At 54.3% G+C, this 1394-nt stretch overlaps 2 protein-coding genes across 2 annotated transcripts in view; both read right to left on the reverse strand.

The window, feature by feature from the left end:
- The window catches only part of EMH_0039190 (OSJNBb0049I21.6 protein, related), a gene marked incomplete at both ends in the record, with an annotated part of 2799 nt that extends 2186 nt beyond the window's left edge, over positions 1-613 (reverse strand). Inside the window, one exon of the mRNA XM_013495367.1 lies at positions 1-613. Coding sequence (XP_013350821.1) covers positions 1-613 — 613 coding nt within the window.
- A 233-nt stretch (positions 614-846) lies between these two features.
- The window catches only part of EMH_0039200 (uncharacterized protein), a gene marked incomplete at both ends in the record, with an annotated part of 1558 nt that continues 1010 nt past the window's right edge, over positions 847-1394 (reverse strand). The window contains one exon of the mRNA XM_013495368.1: positions 847-1106. Within this exon, the coding sequence (XP_013350822.1) occupies positions 847-1106 (260 nt within the window). The remainder of the gene's footprint in view (positions 1107-1394) is intronic.

Raw genomic sequence — 1394 nt, forward strand, 5'->3', positions numbered from 1 at the left:
TCCTAAGAAACTGATTGTTTGCATGAAAAACGAACACTTCCGCGCTTTCACTAAACACCAGCCGGAGGTGCTGCAGGTGCTCCTGCACATTTCGGCTGAACACAAGCACATCATCCATGTATATCACCATCCACCCCTCGGCAATTGGCTCCAGGAAGTCGTGATTGATTTGCCGGTACAGTTTGGCAGGTGCATTCACTACGCCAAAGGGCATACATGTGTAGTCCAGCTTGCGAGTGCGGGTGTGGAACGCCGTTTTGTGCCTGTCCTTTGGGTGAATAGGGATCTGCAAGAAGGCCTCAGCGAAGTCAAATGCTGAGTATACCGCTGAACCCTGTAAGCGGTCAAGGATTTCGTCCACTCTGGGCATCGGAAACTTCTGCTTCTCTGTAATCTTGTTGATGGGCTTGAAGTCGACGCACATGCGCCACCTGCCGTCTGTTTTCTTCGCCAGCACGGGATTGTGCCCGAAGGCGCTAGTTGACGGCTGAACCTTGCCCTTTTTCAGAAGTTCGTCGGCCTGCCGCTCAATTTCCTCTTCCAGCTGCGGGGGTCGCCTGTACCGTGGAACAAAGCTTGGGGCTGAGCCGGGGATGAGTTCGATGCGGTGCATAGAGCGTCCAGCGTGTGGCCTGCCCGCCGGTAGCTCTTTGTTATTCGGTACAACTTCAATTTTGCCCACCTCTGCCGTTCCTCGGGTGTTAACTGGATCGATTCCCCCAAAACTGCGGTCTTTACCAGAGCATCACGACGGAGTGCGTGCGTGCATCCATTATTCTCTTCGGTGCCTCTGCAGAGTGGGGAATCCTCGTCGCTCCCCATTTCTTCGGACAGAGTCTCCACACCTCAAACCATAGAGGATGCAAATGCCGTTGGAAGCGCTGAGAGATGCACTCTCTCATCACTTCCAGGCGGAATGACCTCTATGGCACCATCAGAGGAACTCATTTGCGCCTTCCACTGGGTCACCCACGGCATGCCTAGGATTATGTCGTGGTGAACAGGTCCAACGTAGAAGTCCCTACTCATAGGAATGTGCCCTGTTTTGGAGCTGATGGAGCGTTTTACGCCCATAGTTTTGCCGGTTCTAGTATCCTGCCTGCCATCTGCAAAGCGTAGCCTCAGAGATTGCGCCAATGAGTGGACCGGTAGGCTGCATCTCCTTGCTGCGGCTTCCAATATCATATCCACTTCACATCCCGTATCGAGTAGGGCCATTAAATCCTGTCCCTTTCTTCGTACTTGTACAAGTACTGAATTGACTCGAGGTGGGTCTGTAGGTGGGGCCGTTATCTCGCGTGGCCCCTTCACTGCGCCGCACGTTCCGTTATCTCGCGTGGCCCCTTCACTGTGCCGCACGTTGCGTAGGGGCCCGGGCGTTTCCCTGCTTGCTC

Source organism: Eimeria mitis, genomic scaffold, assembly GCF_000499745.2.
Source record: "Eimeria mitis Houghton genomic scaffold, Emh_scaff1543, whole genome shotgun sequence".
In the NCBI taxonomy this organism is placed as follows: domain Eukaryota; phylum Apicomplexa; class Conoidasida; order Eucoccidiorida; family Eimeriidae; genus Eimeria; species Eimeria mitis.